This window comes from Staurois parvus, unplaced genomic scaffold, assembly GCF_062004578.1.
Source record: "Staurois parvus isolate SC_StPar_1 unplaced genomic scaffold, SC_StPar_1.0 ptg000423l, whole genome shotgun sequence".
NCBI classification, from domain to species: Eukaryota; Metazoa; Chordata; class Amphibia; order Anura; family Ranidae; genus Staurois; species Staurois parvus.
Genome location: NW_028318219.1, coordinates 5,129,819 through 5,150,843, shown reverse-complemented (window position 1 = coordinate 5,150,843; position 21,025 = coordinate 5,129,819). Strand labels below are relative to the sequence as shown.

The 21,025-nt window shown below is 44.0% G+C and overlaps 1 protein-coding gene across 2 annotated transcripts in view; it reads right to left on the bottom strand.

The window, feature by feature from the left end:
• Positions 1-294: 294 nt before the first annotated feature.
• TMEM145 (transmembrane protein 145) overlaps positions 295-21,025 on the bottom strand; it is a 212,750-nt gene continuing 192,019 nt past the window's right edge. Inside the window, exons 15-16 of one of the 2 annotated variants that reach the window (XR_016314191.1) lie at positions 455-16,586; positions 295-421 (exon numbers count right to left, since the gene is read on the bottom strand). Coding sequence is in view for 1 of the 2 variants with exons in the window: in XM_089687374.1 (XP_089543500.1) it covers positions 16,350-16,586 (237 nt within the window). In the remaining variant the exon portion in view is untranslated. Of the gene's footprint in view, positions 16,587-21,025 lie in introns of both variants that reach the window. The other variant, XM_089687374.1, reaches the window with a different exon arrangement.

Here is a 21,025-nt window from a genome sequence, read left to right as displayed (position 1 = left end):
CCTCTCTAGCAACCCACACCAAACTGAACATGTGCAGAGTGACTCCACATGATATTGTCTTATCAGGAGATAAGAGGGGGACATTGGAAGAAGGGGAGAATCAGAGAAGACAGTCTTTTTACACAGTGCAGAGGATTAACCTCTTAGGTTCCGCAGTGAGTATAACATACATGCTTTACTGCATATACAGACTGATGTTACTGTTGTGGGTTTAGTAACACTTGAACACGTCTGCAGAGTGATTATACTCCACAACAACTTTGGGTCATCAAAAAATGAATCACACACACAAAATTTTATTATTTACAAAAATGAAATTTATTCTGCAAGTCATTTAACACCTTGTCTTTCTGTGTGCAACATGTAGTGCTACATTCTACCAGAACTGGGTACAAGAGTCCCTGGTCTTATATTGGGTAGCCTTGTATGATGCGGATGATAAACATACAATAGCCTTGTATGATGTAGATGATAAACATACAATAGCCTTTTATGATGCGGATGATAAACATGCAAAAGCCTTGTATGATGCGGATGATAAACATGCAATAGCCTTGTATGATGCGGATGATAAACATGCAATAGCCTTGTATGATGCGGATGATGAACATGCAATAGCCTTGTATGATGCGGATGATGAACATACAATAGCCTTGTATGATGCGGATGATGAACATACAATAGCCTTGTATGATGCGGATGATGAACATACAATAGCCTTGCATGATGCGGGTGATAAACATACAATAGCCTTGTATGATGCGGATTATAAACATACAATAGCCTTGTATGATGCGGATGATGAACATACAATAGCCTTGTATGATGCGGATGATGAACATACAATAGCCTTGTATGATGCGGATGATGAACATACAATAGCCTTGTATGATGCGGATGATGAACATACAATAGCCTTGTATGATGCGGATGTTGAACATACAATAGCCGTGTATGATGCGGATGATGAACATACAATAGCCTTGTATGATGCGGTTGATAAACATACAATAGCCTTGTATGATGCGGATGATAAACATACAATAGCCTTGTATGATGCGGATGATGAACATACAATAGCCTTGTATGATGCGGATGATGAACATACAATAGCCTTGTATGATGCGGATGATGAACATACAATAGCCTTGCATGATGCGGATGATGAACATACAATAGCCTTGTATGATGCGGATGATAAACATACAATAGCCTTGTATGATGCGGATGATGAACATACAATAGCCTTGCATGATGCGGATGATAAACATACAATAGCCTTGTATGATGCAGATGATGAACATACAATAGCCTTGCATGATGCAGATGATGAACATACAATAGCCTTGTATGATGTAGATGATGAACATACAATAGCCTTGTATGATGTAGATGATGAACATACAATAGCCTTGTATGAAGAAGCCTTGTCAGTAGTATGCAGAGGCAGCCTATTTAACTGCTGAGCCAATATAAACCCCAAGGGCCCATAAATGTCCCGTCCAGAAGGTTGCACATGGCGCACTTCCAAGTCTGAAATAAAATACTATATATCATGGCAGAAACAGTGGTGCCGCAGTACTATGGTCACATTGACTTTCCAACATACGTTTTTTCGATTGGCTCCTTTGAATGGGCTCTCCTGCTTGCAACAGCAGCAAATAAGGATTTTGGAAAGCCAACATTTCCATGATATTGAACCTTAAACTGTCATTAATTCCTCTGTTCCTCATTTTATTCATCCCTACTAGATATGTGCATGCTGGAAATGTTCATTTCATGTCGGATGCATTCATTCATTGAAGAATTTCATTTAGTCATATTCGTTATATTGAACCGATTCGTTCTTGAGATTCGTTTTGTACTTGTGTTGGTCCGGGTGGATTCGAAAAATGGTTTTTGTTTTTTTTTTAGAAGATTGCTATATATTTCGAGCGGATTTGATATTCATACCTGTATTTCAAAACTATTTTGAAGGATTGGATATTTTCAGACACAACACAATAAATAATGCCGAATTTGGCGGCCCTGAATTGTTCAAACCTAAGAATTGCATTAGACTGGAACTGAACTGACCGACTGAGACAATTACAAATTTATTCGAATCGGAATTATGCAGATATTTGAAAATTTAATTCATTTCCCCATTGGCCTGAACCACTATCACATCATGTGACGTCATCCAAATGAAATGAATGCATTCACTAATTTCCTTGCCACTTTTTTCAGATTCATTGACATTCATTACTGTCCATTTGGAGAGCCGTATACATCCGAATCTCTGAAAATCGAATCGTTACAAGACAAAACGCACATGTCTAATTCCTACTGAACAGCTAGATTGACACTTTTTTTGGTAGATGAAATGATTCCCTCTTTCATGTGTCTAATGAAAGCCAAAATCAAGGTGCACCTTCTATTTTATGATAGGCATAGTGCTGCAAAGGAGGAGGGTGTGATTGAGGTGACCATTTAGAGCAGTGGTTCTCAACCTGTGGGTCGCGACCCCTTTAGGGGTCGAACGACCCTTTCACAGGGGTCGCCTAAAACCATCAGAAAACACATATTTCCGATGTGTAAAGAGCAGCTACTGTGTAGAAAGCAGCTGCTGTGTTGAAAGCAGCTACTCTGTTAAAGCAGCTACTGTGTTGAAAGCAGCAGTATTGGAGGTAAAACGACACTCATGAATTATAATTAATGGGTAAATAATTTTATGGTTGGGGGTCACCACAACATGAGGAATTGTATTAAAGGGTCACGGCATTAGGAAGGTTGAGAACCACTGATTTAGAGGCATGTACAGTAAATGGCCGCGTGACTGTAGCCTAAACCAGCCTTTCTCAACCAAGATGCCTTGAGGTTTCTTCAGGGGTGCCTTGAGGTTTCTTCAGGGGTGCCTTGGCAAAATGTCTAAAAATTGCCCAATACTTGTATACAAGCCTACCTTTTAGTTACACAAAGCCACAGGTTTTCATTGTGCACCATTACAACCTTCTAGCCGCCGATGTCCTGACAACCAATGACATCATCAGTTGATAAGAAGGATGTCAGCTGCCTGCACAGCATCCTAGTTTGACCCTCCCCCATCCCTCTCCATCAGCCTTGGGGTTACATTAGGTTAGTGATGGAGAAAAACTGAAGGAGAAGAGAAAAATTGGCATACTAGTCCGTACCAGTGTGCAAAAGTGTATTTGCTTTGAAAGAATAAATCACCTCCAATGTTGGGTGTCCTACATGTGTGGATGTTGCTGTTAGAATAGTTGTTTACATTTTAGAATGGGGTGCCCTTTTAAAATTATGGACAGTCTTGAGGCACCCCATTTTAGAATGGGGTGCCTCAAGACTGTCCATAATTTTAAAGAGTGCCTCGGGACTGTCCATAATTTTAAAGGGTGACTTGACTGAAAGAAGGTTGAGAAACACTGGCCTAAACCTTCACTCTTACTTCAGCAATTATACACTCACCCAGTAGGTGGTTGGAGGAGTGTATAAAAAGTCTGAGGCCTGGAGCAGAGAGATTCTTGTCCAGGAGAAGGTCCCAGGCAATCCCTGGGGGAGGGTTCCCAGTAGGTGGTTGTAGGAGTGTATAAATAGTTTGAGGCCTGGAGCAGAGAGGTTCTTGTCCAGGAGAAGGTCCCAGCCAATCCCTGGGGGAGGGTTCCCAGTAGGTGGTTGGAGGAGTGTATAAATAGTTTGAGGCCTGGAGCAGAGAGGTTCTTGTCCAGGAGAAGATCGTACCCTGAAGGGCTTCTGCCCATCTGGGCAGTCAAGCTGTACTTTCTTCATTTACTTATAATATGTTATTCTTTTTTAGCATTTGGCTAGAGTTCTGCTTTTATAAGGAATGGATGGGGTAACTATAGTACCGTGCTGCATGCCCTTCATCCCAGGTGTTAGTAATTGACTTTCTTTCTCCTTTTCTTTCATGCTTTATACTGCAAATGAAGTATATATGTACACTTAATGTATTAACATGTGATATATCTATAATACACTGCTCAAAAAAATGAAAGGAACACTTTTTAATCAAAGTATAGCATCAAGCCAGCTAAACTCCTGGGATATTGATCTGGTCAGGTAAGTCGCAGAGGGGGTTGTTAATCAGTTGCAGCTGCTATGGTGTTAATGAAATTAACAACAGGTGAACTAGATGGGCAACAATGAGACAACCCCCAAAAAAGGAATGATTTTACAGGTGGAGGACACTTGCATTTTTCTTCCTGCTCATCTTTTCTGACTTTTTTTTACTAGTTTTGCATTTGGCTAGGGTCAGTGTCACTACTGGTAGTGTGAGGCGATACCTGGACCCTGCAGAGGTTGCACAGGCAGTCCAACTCCTCCAGGATGGCACATCAATATGTGCTAGTGCCAGGTTTGCTGTGTCTCCCAGCACAGTCTCAAGAGCATGGAGGAGATTCCAGGAGACAGGCAATTACTCTAGTGGAGCTGGACAGGGCCATAGAAGGTCCTTAACCCATCAGCAGGACCGGATTCTGCTCCTTTGTTCAAGGAGGAACAGGATGAGCACTGCTACAGCCCTACAAAATGACCTCCAGCAGGCCACTGGTGTGAATGTCTCTGACCAAACAATCAAAAACAAACTTCATGAGGATGGCCTGAGGGCCCAACGTCCTCTAGTGGGTCCTGTGCTTTTCACAGATGTAAGCAGGTTTACCCTGAACACATGTGACAGACGTGAAAGGGTCTGGAGAAGCCGTGGAGAATGTTCTCCTGCCTGTAACATCGTTCAGCATGACTGTTTTGGTGGTGGGTCAGTGATGGTCTGGGGAGGCATATCCTTGGAGGGGTGCACAGACCTCTACAACCTAGACAATGGCATCCTGACTGCCATTAGGTATTGGGATGTAATCTTTGGACCCATTATCAGACTCTACAGTGGTGCAATGAGTCCTGGGTTCCTCTAGTTGCACGGCATTGCCCGGCCTCATGTTGAGTGAGTATGCAGGCAGTGCCTGGAGGATGAAGGAATTGATACAATTGAATGGCCCCCACACTCGCCTGACCTAAATCCAATAGAACACCTCTGGGATATCATGTTTCGGTACATCCGATGCCGCCTGGTTGCACCTCAGACTGTCCAGGAGCTCAGTGATGTCCTGGTCCAGATCTGGGAGGAAATCCCCCAGGACACCATCTGTCATCTCATTAGGAGCATGCCCCGACATTGTCAGGCATACATACAAGCACGGGGGGGTCAAACAAACTACTGAGGACCATTTTGAATGCTGCAATGGAATTTCAGCAAAATGGACCAGCCTGCTGCATAATTTTTTTCACTTTGATTTTTGGGGTGTCTTTGAATTCACACCTCTGTGGGTTGATAATTTTCATTTCCATCAAATGATGGGGCATCCTTACGTTCCTAACACATTACCCGTCCATATAAATATAGATATCGAGCATGAGAGTTTTCCCCAGTGACATCTGATGTGTTTTCAAAGTGTTCCTTTAATTTTTTTGAGCTGTATATATCATTTTTAGAGGGACAATGGTAAAAATACATACTAGGGGGTAGATTTACTAAAAGTGGAGAGTGCAAAATCTGGCGCTGCTCTGCAGAGAAACCAATCAGCTTCCAGGTTTTTTGTCAAAGCTTAATTGAACAAGCTGAACTTAGAAGTTGATTGGCTCCCATGCACAGCTGCACCAGATTCTGACTGCACCAATTTTAGTAAATCTCCCCCTTAGTCTACCTTGCTCCTTTGCAGCAGTGTGTCTAAAAGGTCCACCTAAAACGGAATCTTTCGATCACTGTAAACTTGGTCCTGCTTATGAGCAGACACCACAAATTTCCTGCAATTATAATATATGTCAAAACGTTTGTTGACATCTGACTATCACACCTACTATAGGGCAAAAAGTGAACAGCCCTCCAAAATATTGAGTTCAGGTGTTTCTAGTAAAGGGTTTTGTTAATGCTACAGCAAGCAAAGACATTTTAGACAATTCTGTACTTTGAGCCTTGTGGCATCAGTTTGGGAGGGTCCCTTTACTGTTCTATCACAACTGTGCACAAAGTCAGCTCCATAAAGGTGTGAAGGAACTCGAACAGCCTGCACCACAGAGGCCCGACTTCAAACCTGCCAAAAACCTTTGGGAATATTTGGAATGTTGATTGGGAATCAGGTCTTCTATGGCTGAATAGGCCCAAATTCCACAAGCAAACTCCAAACTTCTTCCTGAAAGAGTGAAATCTGTTAGGGAGAGAACTCAGAAATAATGCCCATGGTTTTTGGGATGGATGTCTTTATGCTGAAAGTGTGATGATCAGGTGTCCACAAACACTAGGACAATCCTGCCACCTGCCAATCCCCTCTCCAATGAGAGTGGCTCTGTGGCCAAAAAAGGCACTCTCATTGCACAGGAGAATGGTGGTTGTCAGGGTTTAGCCATGAAATCAAGCAAATTGGCCCACTGATAACAAAATGAAACTAGATTTGAAGTGGCACGTAAGAGAAGCTTCTCTAGCAATAATATCAGACATCTTGTGATATCTGCTCTTAGGCAGAAACCTTAAAGCTGAAGTTTAAGTATGGCAACCGATGTAGGTAGGTCTGTGCTATGCCTGTGGGATTCCAGTGGATGCTAAAAATCACTCTAGTAGACTTCACTACCCCATTCTCCACTAGCTTCCAGGCCTTGTGTAAAGCGGTTGCTCTGCTGTTTGGTGAACAAAAGAGGTCGTCCACTTGGCATATGCACCATTCAGGGAACACCTTTCTCAATGAATTCTGAGTGTTCTCAGATTAAGCAAGGTGCAGATGGTGAAGTCACTGCCCCGCCTCGTCAGTTCAGAGAAAGCCTTTGCATTCACTGAGATAATGCAAAGTGTTCCCTGAATGGTGCCCATGTCAAGCAAATGTGTGCACACGAGCATCAGTGTCCTGGTGGAGAGACGGTCCCCCAACAGAACGGAATAGCTCAGCAGGGAGATCGCTGCACTAAAATCGGATGTGTTAGTATGGCAATCTGAACGTTTTTTTCGCTCAGCCCACTTCCTGTGTGTACCTACCTTAATATGCAAAATTGCCATACCTAAACTTCAGCTTTAAAACAGGTTCACTAACCTTTAGCCCTGGTTCACACTGATGCGGTGCGAAATTTGCAGCATTTTCAGTTCAAATTCCGCACCGCATCACAATCGCACCCCATTCATGCGAACCGCTGTGGGTGTGTATGTTAAGTTAACAACACTCTGACATCGGTCCGCAAAACGTGGTGTGATGTACAGAATCGGATCACATAGGTGTGAATACCCATGCGATCCGATTCTACTGCGGACCAAAAAAGGGTCCTGCATGTTTTTGGTGCGGGTGCATTGCGAATAGAGCCATACAAAATGTATGGCTCTAATCGCACCGCATACAAATCACATGTGATTTGTACAGGAATGCGGTGCGGTTCCTATGTGAACCACATGTGATTTGTACAGGAATGCGGTGCGGTTCCTATGTGAATCACATGTGATTTGTACAGGAATGCGGTGCGGTTCCTATGTGAATCACATGTGATTTGTACAGGAATGCGGTGCGGTTCCTATGTGAATCACATGTGATTTGTACAGGAATGCGGTGCGGTTCCTATGTGAATCACATGTGATTTGTACAGGAATGCGGTGCGGTTCCTGTGCAAATCACATGGGATTTGCTGCACCACATATATGTGAACCTGGGCTAAAGGGGTTTTTATCCTACATATTACCCTACTGCTGGGTGCATACCCTCCTGCAACTTTTCACTCTTTGCTCTGGGATGCAAATAAATTGTTATGCTCTGTCTGTATAGAATGCTGTTCTAGTATACTGCTCATACTATTCTATGCAAAAATCAGCTTTTATGCTCAGCAAAATAATAAAAAAAAATGATAAACACTTTCATATTATATATACAGACACAAATCATATAGAAGGAAGCTACAACTGCAATGTATTAGATAAAAGTTGCAGGAGCTGACACAGATTACAAAAAAAACTTTTAGAGTGTAATTAAACCCAAAAACAAACATGTAATATATTTCAACTTACTAAGTCTTCGATGTGGTGGCTGCAATCATTTTCTTTTTTATCAGGCTTTTTTTCCCTTTTATTTTGACTTGGTAATCCTGCAAATAACACAATTCCTGTCCATATGTCTACACTTCGTTCTCCACAATATCTATGGAAGGGTTCGTGGTTGTCACATGGGCTCGACTTCAAACATGTCTGCCTTTGTTAATCCACGTTACATAGTAGTTGGTGGGATTAGTAGTTTAAATATAAACATTGTGTTTGAAACCTTTTTGGCCAACAGATACGTCCAAATCCTTTTGGGGGTAATGGATTTCCCTTTTTCAGGGCTTACATGTAAAGAACAATAACATACACACGCTCAGATAGTTAGTAATGCTTTATCATAATTTTTATCATGATTCATTTTGGTAAATTGCATTCTACACACTGGGGCTTATTTACTAAAGCTGGAGAGTGCAAAATCAGACTCACTTCGGCATAGAAACCAACTAGCTCCTAACCTCAGCAATTAAACTTTGGGAATAAAGGAAACTGATTGGTTTATATGCAGAGGTTTATGACAGGTACTTATATAGCACCTTCAATTTACACAGTGCCAGGGGCGGACTGACAACTCATGGGGCCCCCGGGCAATAGGGGATCATGGGGCCCCTGTGTCCTTGCCCAAACTCAAAAAAGCCTATGAAAAAGATACCAGGGGCATCTCATGGGGCCCCCTGCTGACCCCGGGCCCTCGGGCAGTGCCTGAGTTTCCAAATGGTCAGTCTGCCCCTGCACAGCACTTTACATATATACTGGATATATATATTTTATACATTCACATCAGTCCCTAACCCTCAAGGGATGTATGATCTAAGGTCCCTAACTCACATTCATACATACACATACTAGGGCCTATTTAGACAGGAGCTAATTAACCTACCAGCATGTCTTTGGAGTGTGGGAGGAAACTGGAGTACCCGGAGGAAGCCCACGCAGGCACATGGAGAGCATACGGGCTCCAGGCAGGTGGTGCCGTGGTTGGGATTCAAACCAACAACCCTCGTGCTGCCAGGCGGAAGTGCTAACCATTTAGCCACTGTGCTGCCCCATTATGTCTCCCCTTTCCCTTCTTTCCTCCTGAACCTTATTCACCGCCTTGATGTATTTAAAGGTTTCAGTCATGTCTCTCCTTTCCCTTCTTTCCTCCAGACTGTACATGTTACATTCCTGAAGTCACTCTTGATATGTTTTATCCCCCGGACCTTTCACCATTTTTGTTACCCGTCTCTGGACTCGTTCTATCTTATCTATATCTTTTTGTAAGTGATAATATATATCTATAACACAAAGAAAAGGAGAGATGCTTTTTTATGGTTGGACTGCATAAACGAAACAAGAATATTTACAGGACAGAAATTTCCAGGGACAAATCAAACTTTCCTTGAAGTCCAGGACAACAGGCATCTATACGTCCTATCAGCATATCTTTGGGGTGTGGGACGAAACCGGATTACCTGGAGAAAACCCACGCAGGCACAGGGAGAACATGCAAACTCCAGGCAGGTGGTGCCGTGGTTAGGATTGAGCCTGATTATGCACTCTCCAGTTTTACTAAATAAACTCCAGTGATTTTTAGCTACGATTACTAATGCTATTATTTTATTTCCTTATATATTTGATTTTTATTGTTCTATATATGTTAGCCCTGAAGAAGGGGGAGTCCATTCCTCTGAAACACTTTGGCCGTTTGTTGCTCCTAATAAATCAAAATTTAAAACAAATTTCAAGTGAGGCTAGGCATTTTGAACTATACACTTAGGCTTCATTCACATGGGTATGTAGGTTCTTGCTGGCAGCGCTAGATTAATGCAGGGGAGCAGAGTGGCTAAATGGTTAGCACTTCCGCCTGGCAGTACTAGGGTTGTTGATTCGAATCCCAACCATGGCACCACCTGCCTGGAGTTTTCATGTTCTCCCTGTGTCTGCATGGGTTTCCTCCAGGTACTCCTGTTTCCTCCCACACTCCAAAGACATGCTGGTAGGTTAATTGGCTCCTGTCTAAATTGGCCCTAGTATGTGTATGTATGAATGTGAGTTAGGGACCTTATATTGTACACCCCTTGAGGGTTAGGGACTGATGTGAATGTACAATATATATGTAAAGCGCTGTGTAAATTAACAGTGCTATATAAGTACCTGTAATAAACTTCTGCATAGAAACCAATCAGACTGATGTGAATGTACATATGTAAAGCACTGCATAAAATTGACAGCGCTATATAAGTACCTGTAGTAGTAATAATAATAATAATAATGCAAGTGAAAAGGCAGTAGCCTAGGCCCCCTACCATAAACTGAACCCCTAAACATTCTATCTTTGATGAATTTGAAATAACCACTACCAGCGCTATCAAACATCTATCAGATTTTCAGCTAACAGGATCAACATATATTTTCTGTACTTGCTTACTAGAAAAAAAAAACTAAAGCAGCCACCATATCTGAAGACTGGTAAACTGAAATATAGCAAAATGTTTATTTTTGGATTTAGCTATGCTTTAAGCATCAACTGAGGTGAACCATGGTATAATGTTAGCTGGTCATATTACGCACCCATGCCTCTTGCATGCCATGTACAGTATATTCCTAAGCAGTGATCTTGGTGTTTCTCTTATTTACAGAGGGTACATTTTTTGTCTAGCTACCATATGCAACTTTGCAGGAATAAATGACACAATGGCATCTACACTGTATCCAGGTGCCTTCAATTCACTATAAAAATAGAAGCAAAACTCCATCAGACATTATGAGTGAAAACACAGAAGATGATTAGAAAATATGCCTAGGAGCATTTGCAGTAATTCATAATACATTATCTATTAGTATTCTTTAGCTATGTCAATGCCCAACTCTTATGTGCTCTGTAAATTGCAACTGTCCAAATATCCCATAATACCACCACCCTTGTTCAAATTGTGCCACTGGTAATGATTGGATAGGCAGAAATAGCAGTATGGAAAAACCATTCAGTGGCGGGATATACTGTACAGAAATAGCAGTATGGAAAAACCATTCAGTGGCGGGATATACTGTACAGAAATAGCAGTATGGAAAAACCATTCAGTGGCGGGATATACTGTACAGAAATAGCAGTATGGAAAAACCATTCAGTGGCGGGATATACTGTACAGAAATAGCAGTATGGAAAAACCATCCAGTGGCGGGATATACTGTACAGAAATAGCAGTATGGAAAAACCATTCAGAGGCGGGATATACTGTACAGAAATAGCAGTATGGAAAAACCATTCAGTGGCGGGATATACTGTACAGAAATAGCAGTATGGAAAAACCATTCAGTGGCGGGATATACTGTACAGAAATAGCAGTATGGAAAAACCATTCAGTGGCGGGATATACTGTACAGTAATTGGACAACTCTGAAATAAAATGACTGGACAGGGAGACAGAAAGAATAGAAAAAAAAGAAAATAATCTGCAAGAATAGGAGATAACAGGGGGCGGGGGCAGGGGGGACAGGTGAGCCACAGGTAGGTGCAGAAACAGAGCAACATTCTGTATCCTCATTATTACAGGTTGCTTAAATACAGAGGAATATAGGAGAGTACAGACAGCTGAAATAAAGAAATGCAAATAAAGATATAAAATAGTAAGATGGTTATAAAGAAAACAAGAAGCAGGTGAAATAGGAAGACATAGAACATTACAGGTAGCAGGAACGAAGTAATAAAAAAGAATACAGACAGCTGGTATTCAGTCGTGTTCTTTCCACGACTCTCGATAATAGGAAATAACACATAGATGGTATAGAGGAGGTGCAGAAAACTACAGTCAGCTGAAGTTGATATACAAGAAACTACAGACAGAAGGAATGGAGAAGTGTAGGACACTATTATTGAGAGAATAAAAATGTACAGTATATAGCTACAGATAAAGGATAAAGAGTATTACAGAAAGCTTAAGGTGCCCATATACCTCTAAGTGCGGTCAAATGTGCAGGTATGATTCAACCTTCCTCAAGCACCTTGGTCCTCTGGCACACCCATAAACATGAAGGCACGGCTTGGCTGAGTACTGATGTTTATGTCAACTCAGAGGGGAAGGCGAAGCAGTAGAGGGGCACAAGTGGAGCTGCCATCCTGCTGGGTTGGGGAAGGCAATAGCGAATGGGGCAGGTTTTCTAACCCACCCAACTGACACCCCTCAAAGATGTATCACCCAGTTAGCATATGGCTGACGAAATGGACCTGAGAGATTGTTTTCTCGGCCAGAGTATCTGGATTGCGCAACTCTCATCCCACGGCTATAGGAAGCTGAAGACAGAAAGTAGAAAGATGCAAGTAACTACATACAGAGGGAATAATAAGATACAAACAGGAGAAATGGATAGCAAGAGAAAACTGGTGGCAATGGAAAGAAAGTTAGGTAGGTTCAATAAGGTGCATCGTGGTCAACTGGTAACGTTATAAAAGAAAAAGTGAGGCAGAAGATGTAGAACACGTGTCAAACACAAGGCCCGCTTGCTAAATTTGTCCCTTCAGACCATTTCATGTGGCCCTCAGACCTCTCCTGCAAATGCTCATCTCCACCCCCACCTTGGCTCAGCAGTGGGCAGTAGAGAGAAGAACAGAGGTCCTCCACCAGATCCTGCACTTCTCTGTGCAGCCACAAAGAGGCTCATCTCTTCCTACCCCCTACCGATCCTGCCCCTCTGTGCAGGAACTTCATCTCCAACTCCCCTGTTCTCAACATTCAGCAGCCTCTGGCAGCTGACTCCAGCCTCCTCTGGTCCTCCTCCAGACCCAGCACTTTCAGCCTTCCAGCTCTACCCTCAGCTTCTTACTGGCAGCAGCACAAGGTAAGGAGGGTGCACTCTGATGTAAGGGAAGGTGGGGGACTCTTGACTTCTGCTGGGGGGGGGCTCTTGACATCTGATGTAAGGGCTGGGGTGCTCAGGATATCTAGTCTTACAGACACAACTGGCCCTTTGAGGGCAACCATAATACTGATGTGGCCTGTGATTGAGTTTGACACGCCAGATGTAGAATATACTGAAATTAGACTGGACAGGAAAACCCAGGCAACTGGAAAAATGATATGAGGGAACTACAAACAGCACATAAAATACAAGAAACCTAAGATCAGGATTAAAAAGTAACAGAAGAGCTCTGAAGACAGATGTAAAAAAGATAAATGGTAACTACATACTACTGCGCAAAAGAGATACAGAAAACTACAGATATTGAAAAAAGAGAATCACAAGAAGACTGCATAAAGAGATACAGACAACTGCAAAAGAGGCATAAAGGAAACTACAAACTGCCAGAATGGAGAGATACAGGAAACTACAAACAGCCAGAATGGAGAGATACAGGAAACTACAAACCGCCGGAAAGGAGAGATACAGGAAACTACAAACTGCCGTAAAGGAGAGATACAGGAAACTACAAACTGCTAGAATGGAGAGATACAGGAAACTACAAACTGCTAGAATGGAGAGATACAGGAAACTACAAACCAACGGAAAGGAGAGATAAAGGAAACTACAAACTGCCGTAAAGGAGAGGTACAGGAAACTACAAACTGCCGTAAAGGAGAGATACAGGAAACTACAAACTGCCGTAAAGGAGAGATACAGGAAACTACAAACTGCTAGAATGGAGAGATACAGGAAACTACAAACTGCTAGAATGGAGAGATACAGGAAACTACAAACCAACGGAGAGGAGAGATACAGGAAACTACAAACCAACGGAAAGGAGAGATAAAGGAAACTATAAAGCGACGGAAAGGAGAGATACAGGAAACTACAAACCGACGGAAAGGAGACATGCAAGAAACTACAAACCGCCGGAATGGATAATACAGGAAACTACAAACCGACAGAAAGGAGAGATAAAGGAAACTACAAACTACCGGAATGGAGAGATATTGGAAACTACAGACAGTTTAAATGGGAAGATACTGTACAGGAAACTACAGACAGTCGGAATGAAGAGATACAGGAAACTACAAACAGTCAGAATGGGGAGATACAGGAAACTACAAACAGTCGGAAACGAGAGATACAGGAAACTACAGACAGTCGGAATGGGGAGATACAGGAAACTACAGACAACTGGAATGGAGAGATACAGGAAACTACAGACAGCCGGAATGGAGAGACACAGCAAACTACAGACAACTGGAACGGAGAGACACAGCAAACTACAGACAGTCGGAATGAAGAGATACAGGAAACTACAGACAGCTAGAATGGAAAGATACAGGAAACTACAGACAACTGGAATGGAGAAATACAGGAAACTACCTACAGACGAAATGGACAGATACAGGAAACTACAGACATCCAGAATGGAGAGATACAGGAAATTTCCTACAGCTGGAATGGAGAGATACAGAAAACTACAGACAGCTAAATAGAAAGATACAGCAAACTACAAGCAGCTAGAATAGAGAAATAAAGGAAATTATAGATAGCTGGAATATAAATACACAGTGAACTACAGGCAGCTGGCATAGGAATGTAAAGGAAACTACAGGCAGCTGGGATAGACACAGGCAAACGACAGAAAACGGAAACGGAGCTAAATAAAATATGTACAGCTGGAATAAAGAGAGAACAGGAAACTTCAGTCAGCTGGAATAAAAAGAGAACAGGAAACTACCGAATGGAAAAATAAACTATTTTATAAAACTATAGAGAGAGAATTGAAAGATACTGGAAACTCCAGAAAGTGGCGAAAATACAGAAATGGTGACCAGCATCAACAAGAATACAGGTCGCTGGAATAGAGGCACCTACAAGCAGGAGCGGGTAAAAGAGAACACTAGAGGCAATTCTAGAGGAATTAAGGTGAAGAAACCACAAGCAGTGGATACAGAATGTAAGGAACGTAAATAAACTTCATTTGGTGGCAAAGGACAAAAACTACAGAAAAAAACAACTATGAATAGAAAGTAGAAAAATTAGAGAGATAAAGGAAACAAAAGACCATGATGATGAAGAGATAGATAAAAAGGACACAAGTGACCTCTGAATGCAGCCACACCACCAGAATGGTTCAAGTTTTGATAAGTGGTCGTCAACGTATCGTTAGGGCTGGTCTATGAACATTGAAGTTAAAGGTGTAACCTACAGAAACCAATACAATGTACTTGCTGTCTTATTTTAAAGAGCTGATACGGGTTATAGTTCCATTGTGGTAATTGGTTCTGACCAGGGGTGGACTGACCATTGGGGAACTCGGGCACTGCCCAAGGGCCCGGGGTCAGTAGGGGGCCCCATGATATGTACCTGGTACCTTTCATAGGCTTTTTTGGGTGTGGTTTGAGTGTGGGCGAGGACACAGGGGCCCCATTATCCCCTATTGCCCAGGGGCCCCATGAGTTTTCAGTCCGCCCCTGGTTCTGACAGCCGTGTTCATCAAATGAAGCAATGGTGTACATGTGACCAGATATACTGAGGGTTTTTTTTGTGCTCACGTCCGATGATAACAGAGTATAGGCTCATGCAGATGGGTGAATGCAGCATGCTTTCCAGTGCATTCCATTAGCAGTTGATATCAGTTTGAGATGCTTCCAAGTTCCATATGGGTCCCTTCTCAGGTGCATTAAACCTCATAAGCTGCTTCAAACTGCTTTTGCATTCCTTGTATGGGGAGAAAGACAGTTCTGATGTGAACAAAAGCCCATTTACACAGGTCCTAAATAGGACGGAGCCCCAAAAAAATAAAATACACACCTGTGCACGCTGCAGGAGCAAAAAGATAGAACGCTACAGATAGCAAGCCGCATTATAGAGAAACATAGGAAACCTTTAAGCAAGTAATGAAAAAAATGGTATTCTTTGACAAAAAAGAGGATAGCAATAACTAGAGTTATAGTCAAGAATTTACAACACAGCAGACAGAAAGAGAAATGTTAGGTAGCTAAGCAAAGAATCTTCGCAATAGGGAACAAAGGATAGACGTCAATGAAGCAAACCACCCAGGGTGTTCTGGGCACCCAAAGCATTGGTCATGTGATAGACAAGAGCTGAGGCAGAGGCACATATTATCGACATACGTAGGCACATAACTAATTGATATCCTGTATACCTATGCACATGCACACACCAACATACAGAGTATGAAATATATACATGTGGTTGTGTCTTTACAAACATTTACATACGCATTTGCCCATCCAGACATACTCCTACATTTTGTACACCACCCCACACACACACACACAGATTCTGGCCCAGAAGGTCAGCCCATGGTCACTCCAAAGGGTCAGTCTTGGCTCAACAAGTGTTCTCCTTCCAGCAAGGCAGTCTACATCGGTTGAGGACCTGCAGACCGTATGCTGAAATATTCAGGGAATCCATTTTGATGATGTATTTGGGGGGCATGAAGTTGCTGAAGTCCCCCAAGCTGAGTTTCCCCGACCGGCACTTTCTGGGTTCCTGGCGCTCCGTTCATTGATGGGGTGCTGAACACATGATGTGCGTCAGAGGTCAGCTGTGAATAGCAATGTCCCAGGGTCACTGGATATTGTACCGGCTTGTTTATCTACGTGAAGACAGATTAAGCCTGATTAGAAAAAACTAAGGAAGAGTTAAAAGAAAATATACAGATTAAAGCTGGTCATAGATGGAACGTCGAAGTTCAAGCATTCCAGCAGAATCAGCCAAAATTTGATCTGTGGGTGGCCCTGCTGGCACCACCCACCTCAACAAACTTCACTCTGAAGATCAAAGGAATGAAGGGAAGTTTGTTGGCCAAATAGTGACTGCAGCCAATCAGCTGCAGTCACTGTTTGGGTACCTGCCGGTGCCTGCTGTCAGAATACATAAGCTGGCAGGAGAGATTCGCCATTTGCTGTTTAGGGTGGATGGAGGAATTTGTTAGATTAGTTTACTTCAACCCACGGGCTAAATGAAAGAAATCTATTCATGAGTGGCCAACTTAAAGAATATTTAAACCCAACATTTCATATTTCTAATATGAGCCTGCTGTACCATGGACATACATGAAACAGTATCCTGTTCTCTTTGTATTGAAATACTTGGTGATCCTGCCATTCCTCCTGCTTTCCTATTTCAAACTGACCACACTAGGCATGAGAGCAAAGCATGGGAGAGGAGAACTTCCGCTAGGATCGTTTAGGCAACCTGTCAAAAGAAAGTACCCACTCCCCCCAAAAATACGACATACCAAATGTGGCAGGGGAGGAGAGGAAAAGGACTTAAAGTGGAACTTCCCCCTTTAGGGCGGAAATCCGCTTTAAGTCAAAGTGGAATGGCAATGAAAAAGTAAGTAATAATGTGAACATGCAAGCAAAACATTCACTAAAAGAAAAAAAGTCGGACATTTATAAAGCACAGTGGTGTAATTCACAAATGTGCCCTACATTGCCCATGCACCTTTTATTCCAACATATAAATGGGAAAAAAACGGAGATGAGCCGTATCGCAGCAGGCTGCCCCAGGAATAAGCTTGGGTTCAATCCAAACTCATGTTCCCCTCTCACACAGCTACCCCCTTATCCCCCCTCCCTCTCGACATAACCCGCAGGGACTTCGTCGCTGCTCAAACTCTCTCCAACCCCCTTCACCCTCACTCAGCTACCCCCTCATCACCCCTCTCCCACGGCCCCACCACTGCTCTGACCTCCTCTTCCACCCCACCCTACATTCCTCATACTGAAGCTCCCCCAACACTCCACACCTTTGACCTTACTACCATCGAGGAAGTCTCCAAGACCCTCTCTGATGCCCGCCTCACCACCTGCCCCCTCGACCCTATCCCCTCACAACTCCTACGACCTTCCTCCTCCTCCATCCTACGCTCCCTCACCCACATCTTCAATCTCTCCCTCTCCTCAGGCACTTTCCCCTCCCCTCTGAAACATGCACACATCACCCCCATACTTAAAAAGCCCTCCCTGGACCCCAATGACCCGAACAACCTCAGACCCATCTCCCTGCTCCCATTTACATCTAAACTCCTCGAGCGCCTAGTCTACACCCGCCTATGCTCTCACCTCAACGACAACAACCTCCTCGATCCCCTACAGTCCGGCTTCCGTCCCCTACACTCCACCGAAACTGCCTTACTCAAACTCTCCAACGACCTGCTAACCGCCAAAGCTAATGGACACTATTCAGTGCTCCTACTCCTTGACCTCTCTGCGGCCTTCGACACAGTCGACCACCCCCTCCTCCTCAAAAAACTACACTCCCTCGGCCTCAGAGATTCTGCTCTCTCCTGGATCTCATCCTACCTGTCACAACGCTCTTTCAGCGTTACCTATAATGCTACCACCTCCCCCTCACTCCCCCTCTCTGTTGGGGTCCCTCAAGGCTCTGTCCTCGGGCCCCTTCTCTTCTCCATCTATACCTCCTCCCTTGGCCAACTCATACACTCTCACGGCTTCAACTACCACCTCTATGCCGACGACACACAAATCTATCTCTCAACCCCCCACCTCACCCCCTTGGTCTCAGCCCGAATCACACACCTACTGAGCGACATATCAGACTGGATGTCGCTCCACTTCCTTAAATTGAACCTCTCCAAAACCGAGTTTCTTGTCTTCCCCCCAGCCCGGACACCACCCCCCATTGATTTCTCCGTCACATCCAACAACGCTACCATCAAACCCGCCCTGCAGGCCAGAGTACTGGGTGTCATTCTGGACTCCAACCTATCCTTCCAGCCCCAAGTCCAATCTTTAACAAACTCGTGCAGACTCCACCTCCGCAACATCGTCAAAATCCGCACGTTCCTAACCCCAGAAACCACTAAACAGCTCATCCACTCCCTCATCATATCACGACTCGACTACTGCAACTCCCTCCTCACTGGCCTGCCTCGCCGCTGGCTATCCCCTCTTCAGTCCATCCTGAACACGGCTGCCAGACTCATTCACCTTTCCAACCGCTCTGTCTCCGCCACCCCCCTCTGCCAATCCCTCCACTGGCTTCCGATTGTGCAACGGATCAAATTCAAAATCCTAACGCTGACGTACAAAGCTGTCTACCATACTGCCCCGAACTACATCACTGACCTAATATCCAAGTACCGCCCAGCACGCACACTCCGCTCCTCACAAGACCTCCTTCTCTCTAGTTCCCTGGTCTCCTCCTCCCATGCCCGCCTCCAGGACTTCTCCAGGGTGTCACCCATCCTCTGGAACTCCCTGCCCCAACCCATCAGATTATCACCTACTCTCCTCTCCTTTAGGCGCACCCTGAAAACCCATCTCTTCAGGGAAGCCTACCCCACCCCCTGCTAACTTGCCTCCCTCCTCCACTCTTCCTACCACTCCATCCCCCACAGCTATCTCCTCCTGTGCCACCACCCCCTCCCTCCTAGATTGTAAGCTCAAAAGAGCAGGGCCCTTGATCCCCTCATGTTTTGCATTGTATTGGTATTGTTCTGTCACATGTTCTGTCTCCCTTTGTAATGTACAGCGCTGAGCGAACTATTGGCGCTTTATAAATACTGTATAATAATAATAATAATAATGTTCAGCTGAACCCAGAAGGAAATTTTCAGTGCTGGCCCAATAAGTTGTGCTCAGGGCATTACCAGCAAGCAGCTGCAGGCATACAAAAGGGTTGGGGATGCTTATAGCTTCACTGACCTATTATGGTCACATGACTATATTAGAGTGATGCTAAAGTTTTGTTTTTTCATGTTTTTTTTTTAAATAAAATAACAAACATGTTATACTTATCTGCTCTGTGCAGTGGTTTTGCACACAGCTGCCCCGATCCTTTTCTTTTCAAGTCGCCTCAGGCACTCCTGGCTCCTCCCCCTCAAGCAGCGCCTCCAGAGAAAGCTGCTTGCTCTGGGGGCACCGCTGCATGCTCGCTTCTGAGCCGCTGCTCTATGCGTCCATAAGACACACAGAACCGCGGCTCGGCCCCACCCTCTTGCTCTCCCCCTCATTGGCTCACTGGCTGTGATTGATAGCAGCAGCAGCCAATGGGTTCCCACTGCTGTCTCAGCCAATGAGAAGGAAGAACAATAAAAGAGAAAAATTCCCAGCTCAACTTACCAACCAGCCTGCAAACAAACCGAATCAGGGGCGGACTGACAACTCATGGGGCCCCCGGGCAATAGGGGATCATGGGGCCCATGTGTCCTTGCCCAAACTCAAAAAATCCTATGAAAAAGGTACCAGGGGCATCTTATGGGACCCCCTACTGACCCCGGGCCCTCGGGCAGTGCCCGAAATTTCAAATGGTCAGTCCGCCCCTGAACCGAATTAACCTGTCTAACAGTATGCCTTAAAAACAGGGGTTTAGTTGGTGCACATTTGCAAACACATGCATAAGCTGCAGTGCCTCTTCACGGCACCCCGATATTCTGCAGTTCCTAACTCTACACATTTTGAGAGCCCCCATAGTAGAGGCACATGTATTTAATGGACAGACTGAGGGCAGGTGAACCTGAGGGAGCCAACCCCTCCTTAAAGGTACAGGAGCGCACCGCACACCCAGTATATAGCACAATGGCAGCCAAGGTGTCCAGTGCCCCCTCCCACCAACAAGTCAACAATATAAAAAATGGCCACTGCCCCCGTCTATAACTGGCCTTCACAGCAAGGAGCACATGGAAGGGAGACACATATCCAACAATAAAAGAGAAAAATTCCCAGCTCAACTTACCAACCAGCTTGCAAGCAAATCGAATGAGCCTGTCTAACATGAGAAGGGAGAGTCCCCATACAGCCGAGTCTATTGTGAATATTGCTTTATCAGAGGGGGCTCAGGTAAGGATTGGGGGGCTGATGCTGCACACAGAAGGTTTTATACCTTCTTGCTTAGAATGCATGAAGGTAACAAACCTTGAGCCTTTACAACCACTTTAAGTTACTGTCATTGATATGCATAGCGGCAAGAGGAACTACATACACAGGAACAGTTTCAGAAGTCTTTAGGAGAAGATGACTTCTATAGATGTCACCTGATAACTTCATGTTAGGTCAATGACGTCAT